Source organism: Falco punctatus (assembly GCF_963210335.1).
Source record: "Falco punctatus genome assembly, chromosome: 18".
Lineage (NCBI taxonomy): Eukaryota > Metazoa > Chordata > Aves > Falconiformes > Falconidae > Falco > Falco punctatus.
The window spans coordinates 3,575,878-3,603,066 of record NC_137598.1 but is presented as its reverse complement, the minus strand read 5'-3'; the positions used below and the strand labels follow the sequence as shown (position 1 = coordinate 3,603,066).

General features: G+C 71.0%; 3 protein-coding genes across 13 annotated transcripts in view; 2 read left to right on the top strand and 1 right to left on the bottom strand.

The window, feature by feature from the left end:
* The first annotated feature begins 31 nt into the window (after nucleotides 1–31).
* Nucleotides 32–5,919, top strand: NAB2 (NGFI-A binding protein 2). 2 transcript variants are annotated; one of them, XM_080368341.1, is made up of 7 exons: nucleotides 32–252; nucleotides 2,283–3,087; nucleotides 3,321–3,454; nucleotides 3,988–4,039; nucleotides 4,362–4,494; nucleotides 4,587–4,787; nucleotides 4,902–5,919. In XM_080368341.1, exons 1-7 carry the CDS (start codon nucleotides 164–166, stop codon nucleotides 4,994–4,996), a joined length of 1,509 nt encoding a protein of 502 aa, XP_080224467.1. In that variant the 5' UTR covers nucleotides 32–163; the 3' UTR covers nucleotides 4,997–5,919. The 2 variants fall into 2 exon arrangements, with proteins under 2 accessions (XP_080224467.1, XP_080224466.1); XM_080368340.1 differs by lacking the exon at nucleotides 32–252 and adding an exon at nucleotides 892–1,789.
* A 111-nt stretch (nucleotides 5,920–6,030) lies between these two features.
* STAT6 (signal transducer and activator of transcription 6) lies at nucleotides 6,031–18,517 on the bottom strand. Of its 8 annotated transcripts, none has more exons than XM_080368337.1 (22): nucleotides 18,341–18,517; nucleotides 14,712–14,842; nucleotides 13,527–13,665; nucleotides 11,530–11,613; nucleotides 11,267–11,384; nucleotides 11,038–11,135; nucleotides 10,747–10,895; nucleotides 10,444–10,575; nucleotides 10,150–10,338; nucleotides 9,983–10,070; nucleotides 9,698–9,820; nucleotides 9,429–9,521; nucleotides 9,060–9,266; nucleotides 8,891–8,985; nucleotides 8,636–8,772; nucleotides 8,370–8,516; nucleotides 8,072–8,141; nucleotides 7,722–7,847; nucleotides 7,497–7,601; nucleotides 7,299–7,379; nucleotides 6,895–7,041; nucleotides 6,031–6,824 (listed from the first exon to the last, which is right to left on the bottom strand). In XM_080368337.1, the coding sequence occupies exons 2-22, from the start codon at nucleotides 14,825–14,827 to the stop codon at nucleotides 6,626–6,628; spliced, it is 2,643 nt and encodes an 880-aa protein (XP_080224463.1). In that variant the 5' UTR covers nucleotides 14,828–14,842; nucleotides 18,341–18,517; the 3' UTR covers nucleotides 6,031–6,625. The 8 variants fall into 8 exon arrangements, 6 of the variants coding, with proteins under 6 accessions (XP_080224463.1, XP_080224459.1, XP_080224458.1 ...); XM_080368333.1 differs by lacking the exon at nucleotides 18,341–18,517 and adding an exon at nucleotides 15,628–16,124 and having other exon boundaries at nucleotides 6,898–7,041; XM_080368332.1 differs by lacking the exon at nucleotides 18,341–18,517 and adding an exon at nucleotides 15,628–16,122.
* Nucleotides 18,518–22,944: 4,427 nt separating this feature from the next.
* Nucleotides 22,945–27,189, top strand: part of LRP1 (LDL receptor related protein 1) — an 89,435-nt gene continuing 85,190 nt past the window's right edge. For all 3 annotated transcript variants that reach the window (XM_080369073.1, XM_080369072.1, XM_080369071.1), the window contains exon 1: nucleotides 22,945–23,102. In XM_080369073.1, the coding sequence (XP_080225199.1) occupies nucleotides 23,030–23,102 (73 nt within the window). In that variant the 5' untranslated portion in view covers nucleotides 22,945–23,029. The remainder of the gene's footprint in view (nucleotides 23,103–27,189) is intronic.

Genomic DNA, 27,189 nt, shown 5'->3' with positions numbered 1-27,189 from the left:
TGGGGGAGCGGCAGGTCCCGCCCCCGGTCCCGCTCCCCGCCGGCTGGGTGGCCGCGCCGGGTCGGGGCTCCGCGGGGCCGGGCCCGGGACAAGGGGCCCCGCCTGGGGCCAGGGGCAGCCCAGGGTGTCCCGTGGGGCCGGGGCGACCCCCGGCAGAGGGGGGATGGGGGGAATTCTGCATCCCACGGGCGAAGGCTCCGCTCGGTCGCGGGGGGGCCCCGTGCCCGCCCTGCGTCCCCCCGTTTCTCCCCGGTACGGGCCGCGTCCCTTCCCCCAGCGTGGGGGAGCAGCGGGGAGGCGCGGGGCGCCGCCATCCCCGGGAAAGGGGGGGTGACCTCCCCCCCGCGCGGGTCCCTCCCCGTGGGGCGGCGGGCGCCAGGACGCCGGGTGCGCCGGCCGCCCGTGGGCGGGGAGCGGGCTCGGGCAGCCCCCCCCAGGCCGTGGGCGGCGGAGCCGGGAAGCGGCGGGGCCGTGGGCGGAGGATGTGCGTCAGCCGGGGGCAGCAGCCGGGCCTGGGAACGGCCCCGCCGCGCTGGACGCCTGGTCGCGGGGTGGGGGTGGGGGGCGTGGGAGGGGCGGCCGGGCGGGGATCAAGTTGGGAGGAGCGGGACCCCCGCGTCGGGGACCGTGCCCGTGGGGGAGCCCCTGCTGTCCCCTGCCAGCGCCGGAGACGTGCCATGTCCCCCCCGCTCCAGCCCCGGGCAGGATCGCGCGGGGGCGGCTGCATCCACGCCAGGCGCCCGGTCTCACCAGCCGCAGTATAAATAGCGCTGAGCCCCGCAGGGCCGGCGGGGGGGCCGTGACCCTCCCGCGGGGGCGGGGTGCTGCGGGTGGGGGGCTTCGGCGTGGCCCCCCCCCCAGCACCTGAGAAACCTTGTCCCTCCGCTCCCATTCTCGCTGCTCTGGGCCAAGGCCTGCGCCGTGGGGGTGGGGGTGTTCACTCTGGAGCCTATCGATGGCAGCCGCTGCCTGCCGGTGACCGGCGGGGGGGGAACAGAACTGAGGCCGCAGCGGGCTCTGGCACCCGGGGCCGAGGGGGATATCCCGGGAGAGCGGCGGGGTAACGGGGCCGGGATGCTACGGGAACTGGAGATGCTGCGAGCACGGCCGGCTGGACCCCGGGGAGGGGGGGCGGGAGGGTCCCGCGTGCACGGCCCCGTGTGCCCCAGCCGGGGGTGCTGGGAGCCCCCGCGATGGCCGGGCACCTGCAGGGCCGGCGGCGGGACCCCCGGCCCCGCGTCCCCTCCTCCTCCGGGAGTGTGCTGCCTCCCCCCCCCCGGCGCCTCGCGTGTCCCCCCCGCCCCCTTCCCCGCTGCCCCCCCCCCCCCCCCCGGCAGAAGCTGCCCGCGCTGCGGGACCCCCGGTGCCGCCGTAGCGGGGCGCCGGTCCCCGCTCCCCCCGCTGCCGCTGCGCCTCCCGGCCGGTGGGGGGGAGGGGGGGGGGGCCGGTGCCGCCGCCCCCGCCCGCTGCCCCCCGCCCGCCGCGGCCGCCCGCGCTGCGCTCGGCGGGGGCGGCAGCCGCGGGATCCGCCCACGGGGCCTCCCACGCCGCGGCGCAGCCGGGGCCGCTGCTATTTCACGGTACCGCCCGTGTGGGCGGCCCGCAGAAGCGGCGCGGCGCGGCGGAGCGAGCGCGCCCGGCCCGGCCGTGGGACCCCCGAGCCCCGGGACCCCCCACCCCCACCGGACCCAGCGCCCGGCGCTGTCCCCGGAGCCCCCGCCGCCCCCCCGGAGCGCACGGCGGCCGCGCACGGGGCGGGCGTAGCGGCCGGAGGCGGCTCCAGCCGGCGGTGAGCGGCCGGGAGGGGATGGGGGGGGTCGGGGAGACCGCGGCACCGGGATGGGTCCGGGGCACGGGTGGGGGGGCACCGAGCAGGGCGGGGGAACCGGGGATGGATGGCTCCGGCGGAACCGGGACAGCGGCACATCGCCGGCTCCGCGCCGTCGGGGATGGGGAGGGGCTGGGGCAGCCCCGGACGGTCCGGCCCCACTCGGGGGCCCTGGGGGTTGAGGGGGATGGGCACGGCACCGGGAGGGGAGGGGAGGGGGGGGGGCATTCGAGTCTGTGCCGTGTCCGAGGGAGCTGTGGCTGTGGGGTCCATCCCACCCCGGGGAGCACGAGTGGGCCTGGGCGCCCCGTGGGGTTTGCACCCCGTGTCACCCTGGGGTGCTGCCCCCCCGCCCTCCCCACCACCCCGTATCCCCGGGCCAGAGAGTGGGGAGGGGGCTTCTCCTGCGTGTCCGTCTGTCCCCCGTGTCGTGACCCATCCGTCTGTCCCGCAGGCTCGCCATGGCCCTGCCCCGCACGCTGGGTGAGCTGCAGCTGTACCGGGTGCTGCAGCGCGCCAACCTGCTGGGCTACTACGAGACCTTCATCCAGCAAGGGGGGGACGACGTGCAGCAGCTCTGCGAGGCGGGCGAGGAGGAGTTCCTGGAGATCATGGCGCTGGTGGGCATGGCCACCAAGCCCCTGCACGTCCGCCGCCTCCAGAAGGCCCTGCGCGAGTGGGCCTCCAACCCCGGGCTCTTCAGCCAGCCGGTCTCGGCCGTGCCCGTCAGCAGCATCCCCCTCTTCAAGCTCTCCGAGGCCGGTGGGCGCAAGGCGCTCAGCAACGGGCACACCAGCCCCAGCGAGGCTGTGGGCAAGGGGGGCGGCAGCACCGGGACGCCCCCGGCACGGAGCCCCACGGAGCCGGGGGAGAAGCTGTCACCGTCGGCGGCCCCGCCGTGGCCGGGGAGGAGCACCCCTGAGTCGGAGGGAGGCGGGGATGAGGAGCCGGGGGGTCCCCCCTTTTCCCCGGGCGGGAGCGGTGGCGAGCAGCCGGTGGGCACGGAGGTGCTGGAGCCGGAGCTGGCGCGGACGGTGGCGGAGAGTGTGGAGCGGCTGCTGCAGAGCTGCCCCCGGGGCGGCGAGGCTGAGCTGCGGGCGCTGATGAAGCTCAACAAGAAGCTGGCCAAGGCCGTGGGGCACATCTTCCAGCTGGAGGATGGCGACCGGCACAAGGAGGAGGAGATCCGCCGGCACAGCGCAATCTACGGCCGTGGCGAGGCCCGGCGCCGCGAGGGCAAGCAGCTCACTCTGCACGAGGTGGGCGGCACGGTGGGGTCCGCGCTGGAAGGTCCTGGGGGGGCGGGGGCTCTGGAGGTGGTGGGGGGTGTCAGGCTCTGACCTGGGGAGGAGGCTGCGGTGGGGGCTCCCGCATGGAGTGGGTGGGAGCCGGGTTCTGCTCCTGCCCAGGTGGCACCAGACCCAAGCATCACCTTTGCCGTGGGGTCGCGTGGGCGCTGCCGTCCCTGCTCACGCTTCATCTCTGCCCCCAGCTCATCATCAACGAGGCGGCCGCCCAGTTCTGCCTACGGGACAACTCGCTGCTGCTGCGGCGCGTCGAGCTCTTCTCGCTCTCGCGGCAGGTTGCACGGGAGAGCACCTACCTGTCCTCGCTCAAGGTCGCCAGGTGAGCCTGGACCTGGCAAACCCCCTCCTCACCGGGCAGGGGGGCCTGGCCGTCACCCCCTCTGCGCCCCTGGGTGCTGTACCACAACCCAGCGCTTCTGGATGGGGATGGGACCCCACGGGGCCAAGTTCTCCTTCCTATCTTGTCAGGTGTTTTCTGCCTGACCTCGGGGTGTGGGAGGCAGAGGATGGCTGGGATGCCTGGCGCTAGGGGGAGGGGGATGCTGCTGGGTGGGGGCGCCCCATCCCTTGCCCCCTTCCCCAAAGCCCCTGCCCGCCGCGTGCCGTGGCCAGGCTGCCTTTTCCCTTCGCTCTCCAGCTGCTCCCCCCTTTTTGCCACCCCCGGCTTGATCTGCGCCAAAGCCGGGATCCGCGCTGTCCCATGGCACCGCCCTGCCCGGGCGGCCGCCCACGCTTGCCACCGTGGCTGGCACTGCCCACAGCGTGGCGGGAGCCCGGGCGGCCCTGCCTCTCGTGGGGCCCCTGCACCGCCGCCCCCACACCTGACACAGCCCCTTCTCCCCCCCCTCGCAGGGCACATCCCGAGGAGAGCGGAGCCACCGCGGCCAAGCGGCTCAAGCAGGAGGTGGGTGCCCACCCAGGGGTGCCGGGGGACACGCGCCCACACCCGCGTGTGTGGGGGTGCAGGCACGTGGGGTGCGCATGCACGTGCAGGTGTGCACACCTGTGAGCGTGGGCGGGAGCTCGCCCACGCGTGGGTGGGACGGCGCGGCGTGCCCGGGGCTGCCCACGCTGCCTCTGGCAGGTGGCGAGGGGCTGCGGGGCGGTGGCTGTGGGGCTGGTGCTGCCTGTGCAGCCGCGGGCACCCTGGGGTGGGTGGCACAGAGCCCCCGGGCAGGATGGGACCCCTCTGTGGTGCCCTGTGCTTACCCGTGCGCTCTTGGCAGGCGGGAGAGCAGAGCCGCCCTGAGCTGCTGCCGCTGCCGGTGGGGCCGGAGCCCCCCGGGGCTGCGTACCGAGCCAGCCTGGAGGAGGACGCGGGCAGCCTCTCCGGGGAGAGCCTCGACGGCCACCTGCAGGGTGAGTGGGGGTCCCTTCCCCTCCCCGGGGTGCCTGTGGGCAGGTGGTGGCCGCCCCCTCCTTGGCACTGACTCTTGCCCTTCTGTCCCCAGCGGCGGGGGCCTGTCCCCGGCTGACGCCGCCGCCCGGCATGGCCCCCGACGTGCCCCTCGGTCTCCCCCCCCATGGGCTCTGGAGTCGCCACATCCTCCAGCAGACGCTGATGGACGAGGGGCTGCGCCTGGCCCGGCTGGTCTCGCACGAGCGTGTGGGGCGGCTCAGCCCCTGTCTGCCAGGGAAGCCCCCGGGACCAGGTGAGCCCCCACCGGGCCGGGGTGGGGGGTTGCCGTGGGGTGGGGGTTTGCCGGGGGGCCGGGCTGTCTTCTCTCTACGGTAGCCTTGACGCCGTCTCCCCCCTCTCCCCGCAGAGTTCGAGGACGGGCTGGCGGAACGGGGTCCTCCGGCCCCGCCTGAGCCCCCCCGCGGCGCCATCAAGGTGGAGCAGGAGACCAGCCGGCAGTGAGGCCCCCGCAGCCCCCCGCCACCATTAACGAAGCAATAACGTGCTGGGGGACGGGTGCTGGTGGCGCGGCGGCAGCGCTCCGGGCGCAGGGAGCCGGCGAGGACTTGGCCACAGCCCCCCCAGGGCCCCCATCCCCTCCCGCACCGACGCTCTGGTTACCTCAGCCGCGGCGGGACGTGCCCCCCCCGCAGCAGCAATACCCTTGTCCCTGCCAGGCTCTGGGCCCCCGCCGCCCCCCCCGGGGCTGGGAAGCCGTCGATGGACTCGAACCCACTGTACAGCCCCTCCTGCCCGCGCCGGGGCTGCCTGGCCCCCGCCGTCACCCCTCGTGCTAACCGTGTCAACCCCCCCCGCCCCCCCCCAGGCCACTTCGGGCAGGCGAGCCGTGTCCCCCGGCCCCGTCACTGCGTAGGGACAAGCGTTTCACCACCAGCACGTGAGCCGCATGCAGCACCGCGTGCTCCCGCGTCAGCGCTGCTGCCCACGCCGGGCACACGGTGCTGGCGCGCAACAGCCCCGCGCGCACCCCCGCAGCGCCCACGCTCCAGCCGCCAGCCCCCCTCCCCGCAGCACGCACGTGCCGGCGCACCGTGCACACGCGTTGCGACGCCCCCCCACCCCCCACCCCCCCAGCGGCACCGCATTGCTCACGTTCAGCGTTACCCCTGTAAATACCAACCCCCCCACCCCCCCCCCGCAGCAACCACAGCTCAGTGCCAGCGCGCACCCCCCTGCCCCGCACGCCTCCCCGCAGCACACCTCCGCCCCCCCCCCCCCGCCCCCGATTACCTGCGTGCACTGCCATGCATGGTCCCTGTGCCATGGGGTGTCACACATGCAGTGGGGTGGCACACGTGTGCACCCCCTCCCAGCACGAAGCAGGCGGTGTTCGACGGGCACCGGGGTGGTGCTGCCGCCCCCCTCCCCCCGTTTCTGCAAGCCGTGCCCAGCCCCGGCCCCCCCCCCCCCCCTTAGGACTGTGTGGTGTCTTTTTAGAGCATTAGCAATTCTTCCTTTGTAACGTGTACAGTAGATTATTTATTTTGTTATTTTGGAATAAAACTTTATTTTATGGCTTATCTTCCTGCCCCCAGGCTCCCCTCTCCCTGCTACAGCCCCGCTCCAGGCTGGGTTGGGGGGGGGGGGTGTCACAGCTCACAGACCCCCCGGGTGTGCAAGGTGTCTGCCCCCCTTCCCAGGCCGGTGCAGGGGGTCTCGGTGCCCCCCGCCCTGGCACACAGCGGGCTGGTACCTCTGCGCCGGTGTGTTTCCCGCAGCCGCCTGCCACCCCCGCAGCTGACTCATCGCGGCCCCCGCGGGGCTGAGCCTGGCGGCGTGGGTGGGGGGCACCCACGCAGGTCAGGGCCCCTGTGCCTGCCCCCCCTCACCCGGCACCTCCCAGGCCCACGGACCCCAGCCTGGCGTGGGCGGCAGCGGCTCCGTACTCCGAAGTGCAGCGTATACACAAGGGGGGGGACAGGGTGTTACCCAAAGTGCTGCCCCCCCCGCTGGAAAATCCCCCCCTCCCCTGCCAGAGCTCCCACCCTGGCACAAGTGGTATTGAGTCCAGGAACCCAAACAAGGCTGGGGAGGGGGTGTCACAGCCCAACATCCCCCCCAGCAGCCCCCTCACACGTGCCCTGGCCGGATACTGTCGTCCCACCGAGACTCCCCCAGACCCCAGCAAGAGGCATTGGGGCTGGGGTACCCGCCGCGTGGCAGGGGGGGTGGGAAGGGGGGGCACAGTGCAGGGCCCTCCAGGGACATCTCCTGCAGGAGGAACTGGTCCAAGTCCGAGCTGGGCGGCAGGTCCATGCTGGGCGGCATCCTGGGGGGAGAGGTGACAGGGTGACTTGGGGCAGCTCGCCCTGGCCCCCTGCGGACCCCCCCACGCTTACCACCTTGGGGAGCTCTGCAGTGGCTGGTCCACCATCGGCGGGAATGGGCCCAGCTCGGGCATCTCCTCGTCCTGGGGCTCCGGTGAGGGGCCCCCCGACAGCAGCTGCGAGGCCTCCCCCGTTATGTACTGGTTGGGCATGAAGGGCCTGGGGGGCAAAAAACGGAGGGGGGGCTGATGCAGGCCATGGGATACCCCCCACGCCCAGGGGTGTGTGCCGGCCCCAAGGCATAGGGGGGGGGGAAGTGCTTGGTTTGGGGGGGATGGGATGGGGGGTCTTGCAGGGAGCACTGGTCAGCTGGGGAAGGTCCCTCCAGGTGTGCCTGCCCCGGGGCTGCGCCGCGGTGGGGAGAAGTGGGGGGGCAGATGGGGCTGCCCCCTCTCTGGCCGCGTGCCGGGTCTTACAAGGGGTTCCTGAAGGCAAGGTCCTGGCAGCGGGGCAGCGCGGGGTCCACAACCAGGGGCGGCGAGAGCATGGGTGATGTGCTACGGGGAGGAGCAGCGGGAGCACTGAGGGGTGGGGGGAAACGGCACCTGGCCCCTGCCCGAGGGCGGGGGATGGGGCTCACCCTGCCCCCCACCCAGCACCAGCACCGTTCCTACCTGGGGAAGGAGGACCTGAGGCTGTCTGAGGCCATGATGTTGACGTTGCTCTCAGCTGTGGGGTAGCCCGTGGGGATGGGCTGGGGGCAGAAGGGAGCAGGGGGGCTGCAGGCGCAGACACAGAGGGGTTGGCATCTGAGGGGCTTCCCTGCCACAGCCCCCTGCACCCCAGCACGTGCGAGGCAGGGCAGGTCTGCCTCCGCCCGGGCATCGCCGGGCACTCACCAGATGGGGCTGAGCACCGACTGCAGGCTCTCCGGGGGCAGCTCGGGCTGCAGCACGGGCAGGCTGAACATCTGAGCCGGGGGGGCGTCGGGGGGGGCCCTGGCAGCGCTCTGGGGCTGCTGGTCCCTGCAAAAGTGCATCATCCCCATCATCCCAGGCCGGGCTTGCACGCCACAAGGTCCAGCCTCTGAAGAGGTGCACGTGCGAGCCGCAGGCGTGCTCCGCCGCAGCTCGGGACACCCACGGCAGGTTCCTCTCTCCCAAATGCCCCCCTGTTTCGCCCGGTCAGAAACCCCCAGCCCAGCAGTGACGCTCGGGCCGGCTGGTGAGGTCCTTGCACGCACACCCACCTTTCGCTTTCCACCGTCATCTTGATGGCGGTGGAGACGTAGCCCCGGCCATCCTTGCCTGTCTGCTCTTCTGCTCAGAGAGGAGAAGCATCCATGAACCCCCACCCCAGCACAGGGCCGTGCCACATCAACCCCCTCTGCCAGCACTGGCCGCCCCTGCAAGCTCTGGGGCCAGAGGGGACCTGGGGGAGACCCCAACCCCCTCCGCCCTCCCAAGCCCTTCGGCTTCTCCCCACAGCACTGCTGGGGAGGCAGAGGTGAAGCCCAGGGCCCATCTCTGCCCCCCTCCCCCACTCACTGTTGTAGTGACTCCCAAACGCCTGGTCCTTGGGGGTGTTGGGGTAGAGGTTGCGGAGCTGCCCCAGGTCCCGGATTCGGTCACCGAGGGACCGGATGGACAGGTCCTTGGCGGAGAAGGGCTGGATGTTCTCCACCTGGCTGGAGCCTGCGGGGAGATGCAGCACGGGGCTCCACTGCCTGGTCCCCGTAACGCCCAACATCTCCAGGTCACAATGACACCCCCCTTTCGCGGTGCTGAGCGCAGCCCCTGTCTCCCCATCTCACCATCCTTGCCCCGGATGACGTGAGCGATAGTGACACCCCCGATCTCCGAGTCACTGAAGCGGAGCAGGAAGGTCCCGTCAGGCTCAGTGCTCAGGAGCTTGCAGACGTACTGCTTGCTGATGAAGCCGATGATGAGCCTAGAGGGATGGGCAGATGGGGGAGTGGGCCAGGGCCAGGGGGGAGGGGAGGGACCGGGATTCCCCAGCTCTGGCCCCGGGGCAGACATGAAGCCCCGCTCTGCCCCTGGGCACCCACCTGTCTGACCAGTAGCTTTTGAGGCATCTCTTGGTGAGGTCAAGGACTCCATCAAACCACTGCCAGAAGGTGAATCCTCGACCAGGCAGGATCTCCTGGGGCAGAGAGGGTGTGAGGCTCCCCAGGGCCACGCCAGCGCCTGCCCACCCTGGCCAGCCCTCCCAGTAACCTTGTTGAACTGGGCCCAGGAGACGCTGCGGCTCTGGAAGTCCTCGAAGCTGGCGCTGTGGTCGTTGAAGATCTTCTGGGCCAGGAAGAAGTAGTGCTCCTTGAGAAGCCCCTTGCTGGTCTGCACCTCTGCCATGAACTTCAGGTTCAGTGTATCACACATCTTCTCCCAGGGCACCCGCTCGGCCACCATGAAGGGCACCCGGTCCTGCAGCAGGGTGGGATGGCATCAGGCCCCGCGGCCCCAGCCCAGCCCACCGCATCCCACCCATGTGCTGTGGCTCCTGCTTCAGCCCACCGGACCCAAGCCCAGCGTCCCGGCCGCTCCTTCCCCCACCCCCTGCCCTTCCCTTGGGCTCGCGGCACTCACAATCTCGGAGAAGGCGTTATCCCACAGCACGGTCGCTTTGGCATTATTGTCCTGGTTCCCGTGGACGATGACCACGATGGGCAGAGACAGGACCTGGGGCAGAGCGCAGCCCCCTCAGCCCTGAGGGCACGCCGAGGGAAGTGGGGCTGCCTGTCCTGGGACCCTCCCAGCCCAGCACGGGGCTCCGCTCCCAGCTGTCCAGGACAGCTCGTCCCATGGGGGACAGCTCAGCACCATCCAGACCCATCCCGCGGGAGAGGGGCAGGCACCTGGAGGTGGATGGAGAGGTTGCTGGGGGTCAGGGTCACGGTGGTGCTGAACAGCATGGCACACTTCTCCTCCGTCACCGACTCGGAGCCCTTCCGCTCACAGCGCTTGATCTTCTTCAGCAGCTGGGGAGGGAGAGCGGAGCGTCACCCCTGGGCAAGCACCGGCCTTGGGGCCCCCCAGCCCACCCCCCACCAGTGGCTCTGTCACGGGGCCTCCCAGCCCCCCCAGCCGAGCCCCCAGCCCATCCCGCAGCCCCTGCACGGCCCCTCGCTGGTGGCACTCACCACGTTCTTGAAGTTAGCACAGCAGGTCCCGCTGGTGGGGTTGGTCTCCAGCGCCACCACGTTATGCATGATGTCTCCCGTGCTCTCGCTGGGCAGAGGAGGGGGTCAGGGGGGGAGTGGCAGCACGGCAGCCCCCCCGCCCCCCCGCTGGCCCTCTGGCTGCTCACCTGAGGGCACTGCTGTAGGCGCTGAGCGCCTGCTCCCGTGCCTGCTTCTCTGTCACCATGTCAGCCCGCACCATGTAGGGCTTGGACGATGCCTTCAGCAGCTGGGGGCCCAGCAGGAACCGGACGCTCGCCTGGAACTTGGTCTGGGTCTTCAGCACCTGCGGGGGCTGCTTCTCCACCAGGAAGGAGCTGGGGGACAAGGGGAGACAATGGTGCCCAGCACAGCACCCCCGCCGGCTCTGCCACCAGCCCCTGCAGACCCACCTCACCCCTCTGCCCCCCCCAGCCCGTTACCTCTTGACCAGGCTGGATAACACCTCACTGAAGCGCTCCAGGATCCGGGGCAGCAGCTCAGCCCCCAGCTCCGTGCTCGCCGCCATCACCTGCTGGTGCAGCTGGAAGTAAACCTCGACCAGGTTCTCGCACCTGCCGAGGGGATGACGGAGAAAGGGGCACCCTCAGCCAAGGCAGAGCTGGACCACCCCCACCCCCACCCCGAGCCCCTCGGGCCAGTGGGCTCCCCATTCCCGGGGGAGCAGAGCAGAGGGAGCAGGAGGGTTGCTCTGGGTTCCCCAGCCCTGCCCCATCCCACCTCACCTCTTCTGCAGTGGAGATAAGTTCTCCTCGAAGAGCGCCCCATTCCCAGCCAGCTGCTGCTGCCTCTTCCAGATCTGGATCCTCTTCAGCACCTGCTGCTTGGCTGCCTCCAGCTCTTTCACGGCCTCCAGGATCAGGGTGGGCAGCTCCTGGGGGGCAGCACCGGCCACGGGGCTCTGCATCGCACCGCCACCCCCCTCCCCAAGACCCACAGCCCTACAACCATCCCCGCAGGGCACCAAGACCCCCAGAGCCCTGCGCTGCCCTCCCTGCCCCAGAGCTGGTCTGCACCTTCCCTGGCAGGCAGGGCTGCTGGGCTCCCCCCGGGTGCCCCGGACCCCCACTCACGCTCTCGGGAGGTTTCGCTTCCATCTTCAGCTGCAGCGAGGCTGTGGGGGAAGGATGGGGCTGGTGTCTGCACTGCACCGCCCAGCACCCCGGGGAGGGTGGCATGCCGCCTTTGCTGCGCGCCACGGCAGCCCCACACCGAGCAGGGACCCATCCTGCCCCAACCCCTCACCTGCAGCACCATCCCGCAGCGCCTGGATCTCGCGGACGCGGTGCTGCAGCCGCTGTAGCCCCAGGCTGAACTTCAGCTCCTCCTGGCGCCGGTGGAAGCTGAGGGGCAGGTGACGGTCCTGGGGCAGAGCAAAGGGGGTGAGCAGGGTCCTGAGCCAGCCCCGTGCCTCGGGGTGCTCCAGGAGGGGGACGGGGACCTCGGGGTGCCCCAGGAGGGGGACAGGGACCTCGGGGTGCCCCAGGAGGGGGACGGGGACCACGCACCCTCTTGAGCACAGCGGCCTTCTCACCCTCCAGGATCGCCTTCAGGACAGCCACCAGCCGCAGCGGGTCCCGCCGGTAGGTGTTCTGCAGGGGGCCAAGCCCAGGGCGTCAGGGGGACAGGACGCACACCCAGCCCCAGCCCCCTCCCCACCCCGTTCACACGTTTCGAGCCCCCTTCCCACAGTGAACCACGCTAAGGCAGACTCCGAAGTTTCATGACCCAAAACACGGGACAGACCACAACTCGCTGCTGTTCTGACGGAGCTAATTTCCAGCTTTAAAACCACTTTAAACTGTGCATTAAAAAAATAGATGAGTCAACTTCCAATTAAAAAAAAACACCCAACAAAACATCGAACCAAAGCAATTTCTCTGTTTCTGCAAGCATCTCCCTGAGACTCACCAGCCTGACACCTGGTGAAGGTTCTCCCAGCTGCCCTGGCCCGGGTGGGTCGATGCTTTCCACCGAAAACGGAGAGGAATTTCCCTGCTGGCTCCGGCTCCCTGCGCCGTGCGCCAGCTCCTCCAGCCTTTGTGCATTTCCCAAATTAGCTACTTCCCAAAACAGCAGCAGAGCGCACGGGTGAACTGCCGGACTGACTGCCGGACTGCCGACGTGCTCGACAGCTTCCCGTGCTGGCCGGGAGGCAGCTCTGTGCCCGACCCCCCCAGCCCCCCCGCACCTGCCCCCCATCCTGATGCAGCACCAGCGGCGCTGGGCTGGCACGGGGGCTCTGCCAGGGCAAACCCTGCCAGACCCCGGGGGTTGGGGGGACAAAAGCCGGGGGTTTGGCTTCCCACCAGCCGGTTTCCCACCCCACTCACCCCAGCTGCTTCCCTGGCCCTGCGTTCACCCATCTGGTGGGCGAGCACCCAGCCCCCACCCCCACGCGGCAGCACCCACGGCCAGCGCGTCCCCTCCCCTCTGCGGGGCCAGGTCAGGACTGGCAGCGAGCTTGGGAGAAAGGAGGGTTTGCTGGTTTTCTCTTGTGGGATGAGGGATGGTCCGAGGAGGGAACATGGGAGGGTGGCTCTTCTTGAGCATTTAAAATAAATAAAAATAAAAAAAAATCAACACCCTAAGCTGAAACATCTGTGTGTTTTCCTACAATTGCAAAAAGCAAAGCAACAATCTGGTTTTGGACAATTACCCTGTTCCCCAGAAGCTATGACTAAAGCTGACCCCTTCCCAAGTGGTGAATATTAAAAATGTCTGTTACCAAAAAAGCAGGGCTTTCAACCAGAACGGGGCTCTGGGAGCGAGCACCACTCAGCCCTTACGCAGGAGAGAGAGTACAGGGGTTAAATCTGCAATCACAGAAGGTGGAAGAGAGACAGAAAGCAATTCAAACAGACCTTGATAAACAGAAACGGCCCAGAAAAAGAACCCCGGCGTACACACGCACACCCGGCAGGAGGAAACGCAGCAGAACACACGGCACAGAGGAAGGAAAAAAATCAAACGCTCAAGCAGAAAATGGGGAACATCTGGTGAGGCAGCCAGCCGGGTGCTGGCAGCTGGGGGGAGCGGGGCCGGGGGGCTTCCCCGTGGGGACAGGGGCCGGCACAGCGCCTGGGAGGATGTGGCCGTGGGGGGCAGCCCCCCGGGGAGCTGCGGAACCGTGGTGGCGAGGGCAAACCGGACAGCCCGGCGGGCAGGGTGGTGTGGGGAGCCGAGGGGAACCGCAGCTGCGGCCGTGACAGCCCCAGTGCCGCGGCGAGCTCGGGGTCAGCCCCTGGATGCAAACAAACCCCCTTCTGCCCCCCTGAAGTGCCCCAAAACCCCCAGTCGCTGAGACCGCACAAGCTCGTTGCGCACAGACGGCGCCGGCCTTGAAGCAGACGCCGAGGGGGAGCAGCCCCCGGCCCTGGCCCCTTCGAGCAGCGCTTGAACCAGCAAACGTGAAATACCGCAAAATAACCCCATCTTCCTGGGCAGCCAGCCACGACCCCAGCGCCACACAGCCCCGAGGGTCCCGTGCCCGACCCCCACGCACCTCAACGCCGCTGACTTGCTGGAGGATCTGGCACTGCTGCCTGTCGCTGCTGGCAGTGCTGCGGAGCTTCTCCAGCATGGCCGAGAGCATCCCGCCGGCCACGCTGGTGCAGAAGGCGTCCGAGCCATTGAGGAACTCCCTGGAGAGGGGAAAGTGGTGAGGGGAAAGCGGTTTGGTGGACGGGCAGGAATCCTCCACCCTCCCCTGTGCGACCCCGACCCCCACGCTCGCTCCGGGGAGGAAGGGGACACCCGCCTTCCCGGCGCGTAACCCGGTGCTGCTGGATTTTTAGGGGAAATTTGCTGCACGGACGGGGTGAACCGCGCTCTGAGCAGGACGGGGCAGTTCCCTGGAGAGGACACGACCTCCCGAAACCTCCCCCACGCGTACACCCAGCTGCTGCACGTCTGCCCACCCGCCCCCACTGTGCCTCATCCCTGCAGCGTGACCCCCACCGAGCGACGTGCTGTGGGTCCCGGAGCCACGCACCACGGACCAGCCCCCCTCGCCCACTGCTGCACCGCAGCCTTCTGCACCGCTCCTCTGGCCGGAGAGCACCGGCACCGCGCACGGCGGCGCGGCCGTGGCCCCACAAGGCAGGAGGATGGGCCGGGGGGGCCTTTCCCGCAACGACCGCACAAAGGAGAAGCTCCCCAGAAAGCCTGGCCGAGCCCGGCACGGGGACAATCAGTGGTGGCCATTACGGGGGCTGGGACCAGGCTGCACCCGCGGCCGCTGCCACCCCCAACACAGAGCGACACGGCGCAGACGCCGCGGGCACTGACGACCCCGAGCAGCCCCACCCGGACGGCTGCGCTCTCTGCCCATGGGTCCAGGAACTCCACTGGTGTCCAGTCTGGGGTCCTGAGACCCTTCCTGGGCTACGCTGCAAACACGCCTGCCTCCACCCCTGTCCTGCCTGCAGCCCCGACCCCCGGACAGGACCCTCAGACCAACACCGTGGTCCTGCCACTGGCCCCGACACCCCCTGCAGACCCCAACCCCCTCACCCACCTCAATGGGGCCCGTCACCAGCACCCACCTCCACCAGTGCGTGCGGACCTGATGGGTGAGGCACTGCCCAGGCTGGGGACCCCCCCCCAGCTCAGCTCACCGACGCTGACCCGGGGCGCGTGGGGGGCCGTGCCGGGGCAGGACAGAGCCCGCAGGCACCGGGGGACTCACCAGGGCTGGTTCTCCAGCCAGTCGGCCAGGAGACAGCGCAGGCTGCGGGGAAACTCTGTGAAGAGGCCGCTGAAGTCCTCCGGCGGCATCTGGGAGACGATGCTCCAGAGGGACATCTTGGGAAGAGTCACCTGCGGAGAAACAGGAGAGGGAAGGTGAGTGGGGTGACTCGGGCGCCGTGGGCGGCTGCTGCACCCAGCCACTGCCCGTCCCTCGTCCCTCTGCCGTCTGAACCTGCCGCTCAGCCGGGTCTGGGCTGCTGGGGTGGAAGAGGAGAAGGAGGAAGCCCCAACCCAGGATCAGCCTCTTGGGCAATCCTGGGCAGGCAGGCAGCCCACTCGCGCCTCAGTTTCCCACATTTCCAGAGAATCCCTGCGGTCCCGCCGCAGGCGATGCCCAAGGACGGGCGCGGAGGCGGGAGAGCCGCCAGGAGCAGGAACAGCACAAGACCCCAGCGCTCGGCGAGGCTGCTCTGCTGGGGTGGTCTCACCGGAGTGGCCTGGCTGCTCCTCAACGTCCCCCCAGCTGCCCCCCCCCGAGGAAGGCACCTTCCCCATGCCCCAGACGCCCCCCAGGACTGGGAGCTCCAAGCTGGTGGAAGGCACGAGGACTGGAACGAGGCGCTAGGTAGAAACCCCCCAGGGAAGGCCTGGGCTGGGGGGTCACGTCCCAGCCTGGACCACGGGTGCCGTTCCCCCCGCGCCCTGAGCCGAGCGTCACAACCCTGACGGTCCCTCCCCCTGCCCAGCACCGGCCCCCAGCACCACTGGCAGCCTGCCCCATCCTGCCCACGCCGTGCCTCTTCCCAACAGCTCCCTCCCTCCCCTCATGCTCACACCCCCCGGCCCCGCACCTCTGGGCCCCCCCGGGGGTCCGGCAGGCGACGGGGGCCACCGCACCCCCGGCCCCAACGCACCTGGCTGCCGCTTCCCCCAGACCCGGCCGGGGCAGGGGCCAGATCCTGCGGCGGGGCGCGAGGCACCGGCAGCTCACCGCCCAGCCGCGGCGCCTCCGGGACCCCCGCCCCCCCACCCGCCCGGGGTTGGCTCCTCGTCCCCCAAAGCCAAGAGCGAGCGGGAGCCGCGTCACGCGCCCTGGCGAGCAGCACGTTCCCACGGCCTGGCCGCGCTGCCCGAGCCCAGAGCCGAGGCGCAGGGCGGAGGTGGAGCTGCCGGAGACTTTGAGAAACATGCGAGGGGAAGGAAGCCAACATCACTAGGGCAACATGGCGGGGTGTGCAAAACAACTGCGACGCAGGCCCGCGCCCGGCCCCCAGCCCCGCTCCGGCCCCCAGCCCCGCGAGGGACCCTGGGGACAGGGGTGCGCCCCGGGCCGGTGGTGCGGAGCATCCCTCCCGCGGGGCCTGGGCACATGGGGGGATCAGCCGCGCCAGGTGGTCCCGCAAAGCCCCACGAGGGCGGAAGAACCGCAGCGGATGGAGACCCAACCCCCGGGCACCCGTCCCACCCCCGGGCACCCCTCCCACCCCCCAGTGCGGCGCTTCGGGGGTGGCCAGAGCAACCAGCCCCCCATGCACAAAGCCCCCCGGGGGGGTCAACATGGGAAACACGCTCAGCGCTGCCCGCGCCCCTCAGGGCCCCGGTGATGGTCGGTGGCGGCAGGCAGGGGAGCAGGGCAGGAGGGAGCAGCAGCGTCCCGCTCTGTGACCCCGGAGCTGCCACCCCTGTCGTGTCCCCCCCCCAAAAAAAAACCACCTGTATTTCTGCCCAGCCCCGGGCGGCAGCTGCTGGTGGGTGGGGGGCAGCCCAAAAGCCGGAGCTGCCCCCAGCCCCCCGCTGGCCCAGGGGACACCAGCTCAGGGGACACCGGCTCGGGGGAGCCCGGGGGGGACCGGCCCATCCCCCGCTGGCATCAGTCAGGGCAGCGCCCCCAGCCCGGCCGTGCCCTGCCCCCCTCCCGTCCCCATCGCCACCTTTGCCGGCTCTGCTCCTCCTGCGCCCGCCCCAGCTCCCGTCACGTCCCCCCAGTTCCCGTCACTGCACCGGGCTTCCTGGAGAGGAAACCCAGGATCGGGCCCCGGGGGTCTGCTCCGCCGGGACCCCACCGGCGCTGGGCAGCGGCAGGGATCGATGTCCCGCTGGGGGGACAGGCAGCCGCCGGCCCCACAGCCCGCGGCGCACCCACGCGTGCCCCACCGCAGATGCCCCCGCGTGTCCCGTGGCCCCAGGACGGGGGTCCCGCTCCGGGGGGCACCACCTGGGGAGACCCCGCGGCTGCCAGGTGCCCCCGGCCCGGCGCTGGGGCAGGATCGGGCACCGGGCGGGGGCGGGGGGGGGGGGGGGAAGCAGCCACCTCGGGTGCGCCCCAAGCCCCCCCCCCCGCCACCTTGCCGAGCCCCCCCGGAGCAATCACTTTCACTTCCTCCTCCTCCAGAGGGGCTGCTGCACCTCGGGGGTCCCCCGGGCTGGCAGGTGGGGCGGGGGGAGCCCAGGTGCCGGGGGGGGCTGGGTGACCCCCACACCCCCAGCGCGTGTTTCTGCTTACTCACCGCCCCGCCCCGCGCGCCCGTTACTCATTAACCACCGGCACTTCCCGGCACGGACCGCAGCCCCCCCCTCCCCCACGCCTGGGGGTCCGGGGCTGCCCAGGGACCCCCCCTCCAGGCTGGCGCCCCCCGGCCCCGGGCGATTTCCCATCCCTGCGCCCGAGGCTGAGCTGGGGCTGCAGCACGGGGGTCCGCGCGTCCCTCCGCGCCCCCCGCCCCCCCCGGTGCAGGGGTTTCCCGGGGGTTTCCCAGGACGCTCGGAGGGTCCCAGCGCCCCCCGCCCAGGACACCCGGGCTCGGCGGTCGCCTTGCCCCGCGGGGTCGCAGCCGGGGGGACCCCTCGCTGCCTCTCGGCGACCCCGTTTCCTCAGCATGGGGGGGGGGGGCGCCCAGGCCAGGGACCCCCGACCCAGGCAGCGGGACGCGGGGTCCGGGCTGCCCACCCTCGGCACCGGGAAGAGGAGCGGGACCGTCCCCGCCCCGGGGGATCCAGGCTGGATGCGGCCCAGGCGCCACCACGGGCCCGTCCGCGGGGTCGGGGGACTCAGGACGCCCCCCCAGCCCCGCCAGGGGCTCCTGCTCTGCCCCACGCACCCGCCACCGCGGCACTGCGGGGCCCCGCGCCGAGCGCCCCCCTGCCCGGCCAAGGGGAGACCCCCGCAGCCCCCCTGCCCACAGGCTCCCACCCCCGCCCCCCTGCGAGGACACGGCCCCGCTCCGCTGCCCGGGAAGACCCCCGTGCCCCCGCGGGGGCCGTGCCGCGCTGCGCAGCCCCCTGCCCCGGCCGCAGGAACGTGCTGGCTGGGCAGCGCCCCCCGCCCCGAGCAGCCCCTGCCAGCCCCAGGGACAGCGGGGCTGGGCGGAGGGTACCGGGGAAGCCCCCTGCCCACCGGCACGGCCGCAGCACCGGGCCCCCTCCTGCCCCGGGCGGGATAAGGATGGCCCGCACCGAGCCAGCGAAGCCCCCCGCCCCGCCCGCAGCAGCCCGGGCCGCCCCACTGTCACCGCGCTCCCCCCGCCCTCAGGGATCGGGCCCCCGCGCCCCCTCCCCGCGCAGGGCAGGGAGCCGCGCGCCCGCCCGGGCCCTCCCGCGGCCGGGACCCCCCCCCGGCCCCGCCGGTACCTGCGGGAGGCGCCGCTGCGGGGCGGCCGGGCCGGGCCGCGCGGTCCCTCAGTCCATGGCGGCGGCTCCGCTCGGGCGGGAAGTGCCGGCGCCAGGAAGGGGGAGGGGACGCGGGGGCGCGGGGGGGCTCCGGCACCGGGACCGGCACCGGGACCCCAGAGCTGCTCCGCGGCCACCCTGGGCCTGCCCCACATCATCCCATCGATCCCCTGCCCCACATCAGCCCATCTATCCACCGCCCCACGCCCGCCCCACATCAGCCCATCTATCCTCTGCCCTACGCCCGCCCCACATCAGCCCCATCTATCCCAAACCCGCCCCACATCAGCCTCATCTATCCCACACCTGCCCCACATCAGCCCCATCTATCCCCTGCCCCATGCCTGCCCCACATCAGCCCCATCTATCCCACGCCTGCCCCACATCAGCCCCATCTATCCCACGCCTGCCCCATGTCAGCCCCAATCTATCCACTGCCCCATGCCTGCCCCACATCAGGCCCATCTATCTAGTGCCCCACATCAGCCCCCGTCCATCACCTGCCCCACACCAACCCCCATTACCTACTGCCCCACACCTGCCCTGTATTGCCCCCCCCCCGCCCCACATCTGACACCCACCCACGGTCCCGCTCCTGCCCCACATCAGAGCCCTCAGCCCCCTGGCCGGGCTCCCCTGCCCCCCCACCTGTTCCAGGGCAGCCGAGGGGGTGAGTGCTCCAGGTCGTGCCCACCCCGTGCCCGGGGGCCTTTGCTGGGGACCACCCCCCCCGCGGAGCCGGGCCGTGGTCCCCCCCTGCCCCCCACGGTTTGACTGCGTCCCCGGGCTGGGTCTGCCCCATAGCTGCCCCCGGGCTCTGCCCCCTTCCCTGCCTGTGTCTGCTGCTGCCGGGACATGGGGGGGTCCCGGGGGGGTGCACGGGGCTTAAGGGGTGCGCGCTGCGCGGGGGGGATGTTGTGTATGGGGGGGGTCACGTTGCACGCGGGGGGTCGCTGCACGGGGGGGTCCCCGCGAGGGGCCGGACCAGCTCGTCCCCCGCCCCGGGGGTTCCTGAAGGCCGCCCCGCCAACCCCCACCGGCGCGGAGGGGCCGCCCCGCGCAGCGCCACCCGCGGCCGCCAGGGGGCGCTGCCGCACCGCCGGTGCCGGGTCCCCCCGTTCCCCCCATCGCCCCTCGCGCCGCTGCGCCCGTGGCCCCGTTACGGGCATCACGCGGGGGCGCGGCCCCCCCGCCCGGGGGTGCCCCCCCCTCGCTTGCCCCTTTCTGCAGCACCGGGGTCCCCCGGACGGCCGGACCCCGCCGTGACTCGGGACAGCCCTGGTTCGGGGCTGAGCAGCATCCCCGGAGGAGCTGGGGGGGCTGGGAAGGGGCTTCCCGGCCCTGCCCAGCCCCCCGGGTCCTTGTGAACCCCCCCGGGCCCCCTCCGGCTGCGAGGCGTGGGACCCCTGGGGGCGTGGCCCCTGTGCTGCTTCTCTCCCCCCCCCCCCCCCGCCCTGCCAGCACTGCTGCCTCACTGGGTGGGGGGAGGTGTGTGACGTCATTGTTTTAACAGGTGACATCACTCGGGGGGGACATACAGGCTGAGGGGTGCCTGCACTGCTCTCCATCTCCCCCTGCCTCGGCACTGGGGTCCCCCGGCAGGCCGGACCCTCGCTGTGGGGCGGCCCTGATGCCGATCACCATCCCCGGGGGGGCTGGGGAGGGTCGTCCTGGCCTTGCCCAGCCCCCCCCCGCCGTCCCCATGGCCCCATCCCGGGCATCCCTCCTCCCGTTGCTCTGGCTGGGACTGAGACCGGACAAGGTCTGGCACCGGTCTTTTTGCCCGGGGGGGGGGGGGGCTTCACAGCAGGATCCTCAGTACCAGGAGGGGCAGCTGCTGTGAGCACTCCCCTCCCCCCCCAGCCGCTCACATCTGCAGCGAGACCCCCTGCAAGGCCCCTGGAGGGGGGGGGGTGAGGGGTAGCAATGGCCTTCATTCTGCCAGCTTTGGGGGGGCTACGGGGCTGCCCTGTCCTGGGGGGCAGTAGCACCCATGGGGAGGGGGCTGTGTGGAGCCATGTGGGCGCTGGCCGGGGGTCACACACAGGGGGAACCCTGGTGAGCACCCGCCGTTCCGGCCATCCCTGCTGCACGGGGCTTGTGCAACCTCCGGGGCGGGGGCACAGAGCCACCCTTTGGACCCCCCCGTACCCCCCCCCCCCAGCACCCCTGCCTCCGGCCCTTCTGCAGGGCTGGCTTCCCATGAACATCTGGACCTTCTTCTCCAACATCTGGTGCAGTAGCAGGCGGAACCAACACACCACACACTCCCCCCCGCCCCTGGACTGGCCCCCCCTCCCCCCCTGCCCCCCATGCTCTGACAGCGCTGCTGCCTCACCAGAGTGGGGGCAGGTGTGTGACATCACTGTTTAAACAGGTGACATCACCCGAGGGGTGGGGGTGGTAATGGACAGGCAGCTGCCCGGTGAGGGGGTGCCTGCGCTGCCCCCAACTCCCCCCGCCTCAGCACCCTGCCCAGCGCCCTGCCGGCAGCGCCGCGGCAGGATGCGGTGGCAGCCAAATGACAAGTGACGTCACGGCCCCGGCTCTGATGTCAGGGCTCTGAGCTCATTCCCACTGCTGTGGTGGCTGGGACGGGACCAGGGGGGCTCGGTGGGGGGGAGGCAGGAGGGAACCAGCCCCACAGGGACCCACAGCTGGTGAAGGGACAGGGTGGGCTGGCAGTGGGCTCGGCCTGGGGAGGGGTCCAGGCTGCCAGCCCCCCTGGCTGGGCAGCAGCCCCCCTGCAGCTCTGGCCGTGCCTGGGCCCTGCAGCCAGCTGGATCCCCAGGGCCTTTTGGAATGTTGCAATTATTGGCAGCGTGGCCCCAGCCCCCACCAGCCAAACCCACGCATTTTGGTGATGGAGCCTCGTCACCAACCCTCTGCGGCAGGGTGCGACCCTGTCGGTGGAGGGATGGGTGTTCTAGTGAGACGCCAGAACCCAGGTTGTTTTTTGGGGACGAAGCCACCGGCCCTTGGCGTGGCTGTCGCAGCCCCGTGGTGGCCTGGCCCGGTGTGGGTGATCGGCTCTGCCGCGCTCGGGAGCTGGAGTTGGGCGAGTGACCCCCAGCCCTGCGGCCTGGCCAGTGGTGGGACCCCACTGGCACGGGGGTCTGCTGCCCTGTCCTCGAGCCCTGTGCCCATCCGCGGGGATGTGGTGAGGGTCCCGCTGGGCCCCTTTGTCTGCAAAAGGCCCCCCAGGTGCTGCCCGGGGGTCACACCTGCTCCCCGTGGGGTCCCTGGGTGCTGAGAGGGGCTGCCGGGTTGGCTGCGCCGCCCGTGGATGCCGGCTGCTGCCCGGCTCTGCCGTCCGTCCTGGGAGCTGGTCACCCTCCATCCCATGTGTGGAGGGGGGTGGGCCTCCCCTGCGGCCCCCAGCTTGGGGGGCATTGGCAGGGGCTGGGCACCACGGTGCTGCAGGCAGACCCTGCTGCTGCCATCCCCAGGCCTGCTCTGCCCTTGCCAACACTGTGCCCACACCGTGCCCATACTGTGCCCATACCATGCCCACACCGTGCCCACACCGTGTCCACACTATGCCCATGCCGTGCCCACACTGTGCCCACACCGTGCCCATACCATGCCCATACCATGCCACCGTGCCCATACCGTGCCCACACCGTGCCCACACCGTGCCCATACCCATGCCTTATCCATGCCATGCCTACATCCATCCCATCTCCATGCCATACCCATACCATGCCATACCCACACCTTACCCACACCATACCCATGGCTTACCCACACCATACCCACGCCTTACCCACACCATACCCACGCCTTACTCATGCCATGCCTATATCCACACCGTACCCACGCCTTACCCGTGCCATGCCCATACCATGCCTAAACCCATGCCATGCCCGAGCCATATGCACATCATGCCCGTACCATACCCCCGCCATACATATACAATGCCTATATTCATACCACCTGGTGCCCACCCGCACTGACACCGTGCCCATGCCATACCCGCGCTGTGCCCACACCGCACCGTACCCGTACCCATGGGCACTCACGTCATACCTGTACCCATGTCATACCTGTGCTCCCACCATGCCCACACCGACACCATCCCCATCCCCATCCCCCCTCATCCCCATACACATCCCCCCATCCTCATACCCCCCCCCATGCCCATCCCCCCCCATCCCCATCCCCATCCCCCCCCCATGCCCACGCCATACCCGCCCCCGGGCCCGGCCGGGGGGCACAGCCCCGGCACCACACGCGCATGCGCGCTGCGGTGCCGCCGCGTAGGAGCCCCCCCCCCCCAACGCGCGCCCCCCCCCAACGCGCGCCCCCCCCCCAACGCGCGCCCCCCCCCCACGCGCGGCGGCGGCAGCGGCGGCAGCTCGAGCCCGGTGACGTCAGGCGGGCGGCGGCGCGCGCTCTATCCATCCCTCCGCGGCGGCGGCGGCGCGCGCAGCCCCCCCCCCCCCCCCCCATTCCCGGCCCGCCCCCGCCCCGCCGCCCCCGGCGCCGCCGCCGCCGCTGCCGCCCAGCCCGGAGGGGCCGCCCGCCCCGCCCCGCCCGCGCCCCTTCCCCCTCCCCCTCCCTCCGCGGATGTCGGTGCGCGGGCCCGGGACGCGCCGCCCCGCGGGCAGCACGGCGTGAGGAGCCGCCGCCGCGCCGCCGACCGCCGGCATGGGGCCGCTGCTGGCCCTGGCCGGGTGCCTGCTGGCCCTGCTGGCCGCGCCCGCCGCCCGCGCCCTCGAGGGTGAGTCCGGGGCCGCGGGAGCCGGTGCCCCCCGGGGGAGCGGCGGCGAGGCTGGGGGGGGGGGAGCGCTGCAGCTGCGCGGCCCCGCGGCCGGTGTCGGGGGCGCGGGGCCGGGGGCGGCCGGGGCTCGGCTGGGCGGCAGCGCCGGGTCGGGCCGGGGAGGGGGGGCGGGAGGCGCCGCTCGGTCCCCCCGTGCCCCCCACCCCCGCGCCGCCGTGACAAAGCAGAGCGGGCGCAGCCCGGCCCCGCCGCGCCACGGGGGACACTGGGGGGGGGGGGATACGCACACCGCGGGGGGTCACACTTGGGGGGGGGGGGGGCGACACACCGCGGGGGGGGCACCGGGAGCGGGCTTGGGCGGCGCGTCCTTCCCCGCGCGGCGGGGATGCGGCCGCGGCCCCCGGCCCCACCTCCCTCTCCCCGGGCTGCTCTCCCCGTTTTCTGCCTCCGTGCCAGCCCCGGTGCCTGCACCCGCCATCCCGTTTTCCTCTGGAATCCAAAGTTTCTCCCACAGCCGAGCAGGAAAGTTGGAAACCGGCGCCGCAGCGGGGGCCGGGGGTCCCCCCACTGCCAGGGCCACCCGTGACAGCCCGGCCTCACCCCATGCTCCCGCTCTTGCATAACCGGGGCCACTGCTCCGGCGCAGCCCGGCCGCCCAGTTTGGCCATGGCCGGACTGGTGCCACTGGGAAAATGTTTACCCAGCTCTGGGGCCGGCTGGCTGTCCCACCGCCCGGCCTCCGCGTTTGTCCAAGCTGCGCACGTCGCCTTCCCTGCCCGTACTGATCTATTCAGTAAAGACTGGAGCGAGCCGGGCTGCTCGGTGTGCGAGGGGCTGCTCGGTGTGCGAGGGGCTGCTCGGTGTGCGAGGGGCTGCTCGGTGTGCGAGGGGCTGCTCGGTGTGCGAGGGGCTGCTCGGTGTGCGAGGGGCTGCTCTTGGCAGCGCAGGAGCTGGCAGCCCAGCGCGCTGGGAGCCGGCGGTGAAGTTCCTCGCGACGCCCGGACACGCAGGGTGCGAGGCTGGTGCCCCCTTTAAAAGCAGAGGGATGGGGGTTCCGCGTTGGCTCTCCTCTTACGGATTCCCTCTGTCCAGCTGGGAATGGCCTGGCAAAGGCGAGTGGCTGGAGCAATGGATGGGCGAGGGTCGGTGGTGGTTTTTTTTGGGGGGGGAGAAGTTTTTTCTGTCCCTTTCCTTGCCCACCTTGGAGCAAACTAGGCGAAGCCGCTGGCATTTGGTGTCGTGGCAGTGGCAGCGCCTGACCCATCGCCAGGTCGGAGGGATGGAAGAGGAGGAGGAGGAGGTTTGGGCAAATGCCAGATCCCTGCCCCAGATCAGTGTCTGGGGCTGCAGGAGGCTGGAGCCTGTGGTTTCCATCCCTCCGGCCCCTCCTCGCCTCGCTGGAGGTCTGGGTGCTTAATTAGCGTCCCCTGGAGTGAGGTGGCAGGAGGCCATGGCACCCCACAGCCACCCCTCAGCTGACACCCATGCGGTCGTTAGTACAGGCTTGATTGACCCGCTGGCACCCGCTCGGCCGGTCAGTGGTGCAGGTGATGGTGGAGGGCTGAGCCCACCGGGGTCACCTGCTCCTGGGACCCCACATCCTGGAGGCATCGTCCTCGCTCCGTGGTGGCTCGGAGCAGCCGGTGGATCCAGAAGTTCGTGGGGGCGGGAGGGACAGGCATCACTCGTTGCATAAGCCGCGTTGCCTTTGGAAACAAGGCTGCAGAATGATGATGTGCTGGAGGGAAGTTCCTCCATCCTCTTCTCTACCCCAGGAGCTGGAGCAGGGCAAAAGCCAGCGCAGAGGAGACACCCCCTCCTTCCAGCAGCGTGTCCCCCGCCTGGGGGGCTGCCCTTGGGCGTGATGTTGGGGATGAGGTGCCATTCCGCCCTGCGGAGCCTTGGGTGGTGCAGCAGGGCGAGGGGGGCCTTGGAGAGCTGGGGAAGGAGCTGTGTGAGTCTGAGGGTGGGAGGATGCAGGGGGGGCTCTCAACGCCCCCCGCACTGGCAGGGCTGCGGCTGGGCTGACGGGGAAGCAGGAGGTGGCACCTTGGTGGCACCTGAGCTGGTGCCTTGGCCCTGGCTGGGCTCTGCTTTCCCTGACTGCCGGTCTGCAGGGGGGCCGGCTCGGTGCCGCGGGGCCCTGGGGGAACCGTGGCGGAGCTGGTGCTGCCCAGCTGCCACCGACAGCGGAGTGCAGGGTCCCCGTCCTTGTCCAGAGACCCACCGACCCACACCCACTGCCTCGGTTTGCACCCCAAGCCACTGCCTTGGTCTGCAGCTCTGGAAGCTGTTTGCTTGTTCCTGGCTTTGGCTGCAGGAGAAGGAGGCAAAGTCCAGCTGGTGGGGTGGAGGGTGGCGGGGGACGTGGGACAAAGGGCACCGGTGTGCGGCTCCTGTCTGCCGGAGCTCCGCGGCTCACCAGGGCGGCATGGAGCTTCCCTGGGTCACGCTGCCGGAGCTGGGCAGCCCTCGGGAGGGGAGCGAGGGCAGGCAGGGATCGCCCCGTTTCTGTTTTGGAAATACCTGTGGTTAAGGGTGGCGGTGGTGGTTCGGCGCAGCGCTTCCCTCTCACCGCCTTGGTGGTCTGGTGCATCTCGTGCGCGCGAGGGGAGCGCGTGTGCCTGCGTGTGCACGTGTGTGCGCTGCTTCCCTGGGCATGCGTGGACGTGCCTAGAGCCGTGATGGGTTCAGCGGAGGTGAAGAGAGGAGTGTTTGGGGGCTGCTGGGAGGAGAAGGCAGGAGCTGTCGGAGGGGCTGCCACTGGGTGGTGGCTCCTCTGTGCAATGGTGAGGGCTCTGGTGTCCCGTGTGTCTGGCATCCCCGCATGTCCCGGGAGCCCCGTGGGGCTCTGCCCCCACACAGGAGGTGCTGTGCCGTGGGATGCCAGCACTCCCTGGTGCTGCCGCAGTGTCCAGAGGAGAGGGCTGGGCTCCAGCCCCTGTCCCACCTGCTCCCTGCCCCGTGACGTGCGCTGACGTACAGACGATGGGGCAGCATCCCTGGCAAAGCGTGGCGGCGCTGCCCGTTTTGGGGTGACACTGAAGCGCTGCCTTCTCACTGCTTCCCAGGCTGTTTCGAGGCATTGTGGGTGGTGTGGAGGTGGGAACAGCTGTGCCATCCCCCTCATCTTTGGTGTCTCAGCCCCACCACTCGCCCCTCATCTTCTCTCCGTGCTGGTTCCATGTGTTCCACAGGAGCTGGGAAGGAGCGGGGGCTGCTCAAACCCTCCAGCTGGTGATGCTTTTCCTCCGGTGTCAAGTACCAGTCAGGCAGATGGGAGCAAAACCACCCCAGTCCTTCCTGGTCCTCAAAGGCGCTGGCCCCCAGAGCCCCCCCCGGAGCTGACTCTGTTTTGGCAATCACTGGTTCCTCTTTGCCAGCAGCCGGTACTCGATCCGGTGCGGCTGGCTCCCGGCGGGGCAGGGCTGGTTGCCTGCCCGGTACACTAGCCAGCACGGGCTGCACTCTGCTGTGCAGGGCATTCCCGTTTCCTTGCAGAAACAGCAGGATCGGAATGGAAAAGCAGAGACAGGGACAAGCTGCATAAAACAGCTGCTGGGTGGGATCCCCAGAAGCGCAGCATCGAGTCCACTGTCGGGGGGACAGGGTGGTGGCAGGAGAGTTGGCCCCAAAACCCACCCCCTCGGTGTCTGGGATGAGGGTGTTTGGGAAGGGACCACAGGCAGGTTGAGCTCGGCCCCCCTCCATCTCCCTCTGGAGGGTGTGGGGGGACTCGAAAGCGTCCTGGTTATCTCCTGGTGCTTGCCATGGTGACTGTGGGCTGAGACTGGGGAGGGGGGTTGAGGACCGGGCAGGGTGAGGGCACGGAGCCCTTTGGGCAGAACGCAGGAGCGTTGTTACCATTCATCGAGGTGGCTTTGGGGGCCAGGTGGGGACGACGGGCACGCGGGGGTCCCGCACATGTGCACCGTGGGCTGCCGGTGCCACAGCTCGTCCCTGCGTGGCGGCAGCGTGAGCAGCCGGTGGTGGAGGGGAGGCAGCTGCTCTCGCCGTCAGGTGGGTCCTGCTGCCACAGCCTTGCCACCATCTCGCAGGCGCTGGGGGGGCTTCGTGGGGAGTGGGG